The 2,013-nt window shown below is 44.5% G+C and overlaps 1 protein-coding gene across 6 annotated transcripts in view; it reads left to right on the plus strand.

Moving 5' to 3' along the window:
* The window catches only part of peli3 (pellino E3 ubiquitin protein ligase family member 3), a 38,113-nt gene that overhangs the window by 28,759 nt on the left and 7,341 nt on the right, over window positions 1–2,013 (plus strand). For all 6 annotated transcript variants that reach the window (XM_005752737.2, XM_005752738.2, XM_013915845.1 and 3 more), the window contains 2 exons: window positions 151–252; window positions 1,556–1,771. In XM_005752737.2, coding sequence (XP_005752794.1) covers window positions 151–252; window positions 1,556–1,771 — 318 coding nt within the window. The remainder of the gene's footprint in view (window positions 1–150; window positions 253–1,555; window positions 1,772–2,013) is intronic.

The following is a 2,013-nucleotide window of genomic DNA, read 5'->3' on the forward strand; positions in this document are numbered from 1 at the left end:
TGTGTTGTTGTAATATTATGATTAGTATTAACAACAACACCTGTATGAATCCAAGTGCTGTTGTTGTCTTTAAAAATAGAAAATGCTCTCCAAGTAGATTTTCTGGAGGTCAGTGATGTGGTTGATGTATAATCTGTCTTCCTTTGGCAGGCACTCAGCAACAAAAGCCAGCACAGCATCTCCTACACACTGTCACGGAGCCACTCTGTAATTGTGGAATACACTCATGACACCAACACAGATATGTTTCAGGTCAGTGTCCACACACACACACACACACACACACACACACACACACACACACACACACACACACACACACACACACACGTGTGTGGTTGCCAATCCAACATTTTAGTTTTGTTTCCTGTTGTGGAAAAAGACACTGGACAGTAAAATATTGTAACAACGTACCACAAACAGAAGACAGAGCCGTACCACTGGACACTGGTCGGGCTGAAATCTGTTAGCTACCCTCAGATAGTCTTAGCTCGAGGAAGAATACGAAAAGGAAAATAGTAACTGTAAAAACACAAGCTGAAATTTGATGATATTCATTTAAACTTGGAGCTTTCATACCGAGGAACAGTATGACAGATCAAAGGATAATCGAGGTTTAATAATGGCTACAAGCCTTTATCCAAGCTTATTTATGTCTCTCAGGATGAAAAGGTTTAAAGATGACAGACCTGTGTGCCCTCAGCAGCTTGCAGTTGTTTTCCAGCCACCTTCTCTTATGAAGAAGACCCAAACAAAGCCAGGGCTCCACTGTTCTCTATTTAAGGGTCAGATCCATGAGTGGAGTCCCTGCTCCTTCTGAATAACACACAAAGAAAGTCTGCATGTTTGACCTTTTGTGTGGTACAGCCTGGTTCCAGTAACTATTAGAGATACTGTTCCTGTCACACATTGTTCTTTTTATAATTAAAACATGCACGAAAGGCTCGAAAGCATTTTGTTCGTTGACTCTCACTTCGTTGATAATCAAAATGCAGCACCACATAGTAAACACAGAGGCGTGTCCATTGTACATGGACCTGATTGGTTCTCGTGTGGTGCTTTTCTACTCCGAGCGGTCAAAGTGAAATCACTAACACACACAAGTGTTGTACTACTTTATGTATTTGGTCAAATGTTACTGAAAACTGGCTTCTGCCATTCAAAACATATGGACCGATTCTTATTGGTTAATCCAGGTCTCACCATTTTTCAGAATAATCATCTTTGTGCTGGTGATACACTTTCCACATCTGCCTGGCAACTAAGTAAATCAATTCAGTCTTGCTATTATTGTAGGGCCAGGTTGTTGGCCTGTTCTTCCTTTACACAGTGAGGTCTGTAAAGTTTTACTAAAATCACACAGCTGACAAAACCTGAAGAAAGAAAAAATCAGCTGGAACACATGATTATCTTCTAGGATTCTTCACCCGACTGATGCTTGTATGCAAATAATTGCACATCTTTCTAAAACATGCACAATAAGACTGCACTGGAGTGTTTGTGCTCAGCATGTCTTTGTATGGTCTCAGTGGTCCCTCTCTCTCGGTTCTCTCAGATTGGCCGGTCCACAGAAAGCATGATTGATTTTGTGGTGACGGACACAGCCGGCAGCAGTGGTCAAGTTGGGGGTGCGGTGGGGGAGGGCGGAGGCCAATCAGTTCAGAGCACCATCTCACGATACGCCTGCCGCATCATGTGTGAGCGCAGCGCTCCCTACACCGCTCGCATCTACGCCGCTGGCTTTGACTCTTCCAAGAACATCTTCCTCGGGGTGAGTGTTCCCTCCCACGCGGGTGACAGGCATCGCTTGGTACGCGCCACTGGTAACCATAGCAACCACGGCAGTTTGACAGAAGGGATGTGGTTGTTCCACCCACGTGTGACATCAGAGCTGCAAGAATGCATGTCTGTTCATGTGATGGAGCTGCATGAAAACGTGAAGGGGTGTGTGTGTGTGTGTGTGTGTGTGTGTGTGTGTGTGTGTGTGTGTGTGTGTGTGTGTGTGTGTGTGTG

This window comes from Pundamilia nyererei, unplaced genomic scaffold (genome assembly GCF_000239375.1).
Source record: "Pundamilia nyererei isolate P.nyererei 1_Seehausen unplaced genomic scaffold, PunNye1.0 scaffold00377, whole genome shotgun sequence".
In the NCBI taxonomy this organism is placed as follows: domain Eukaryota; kingdom Metazoa; phylum Chordata; class Actinopteri; order Cichliformes; family Cichlidae; genus Pundamilia; species Pundamilia nyererei.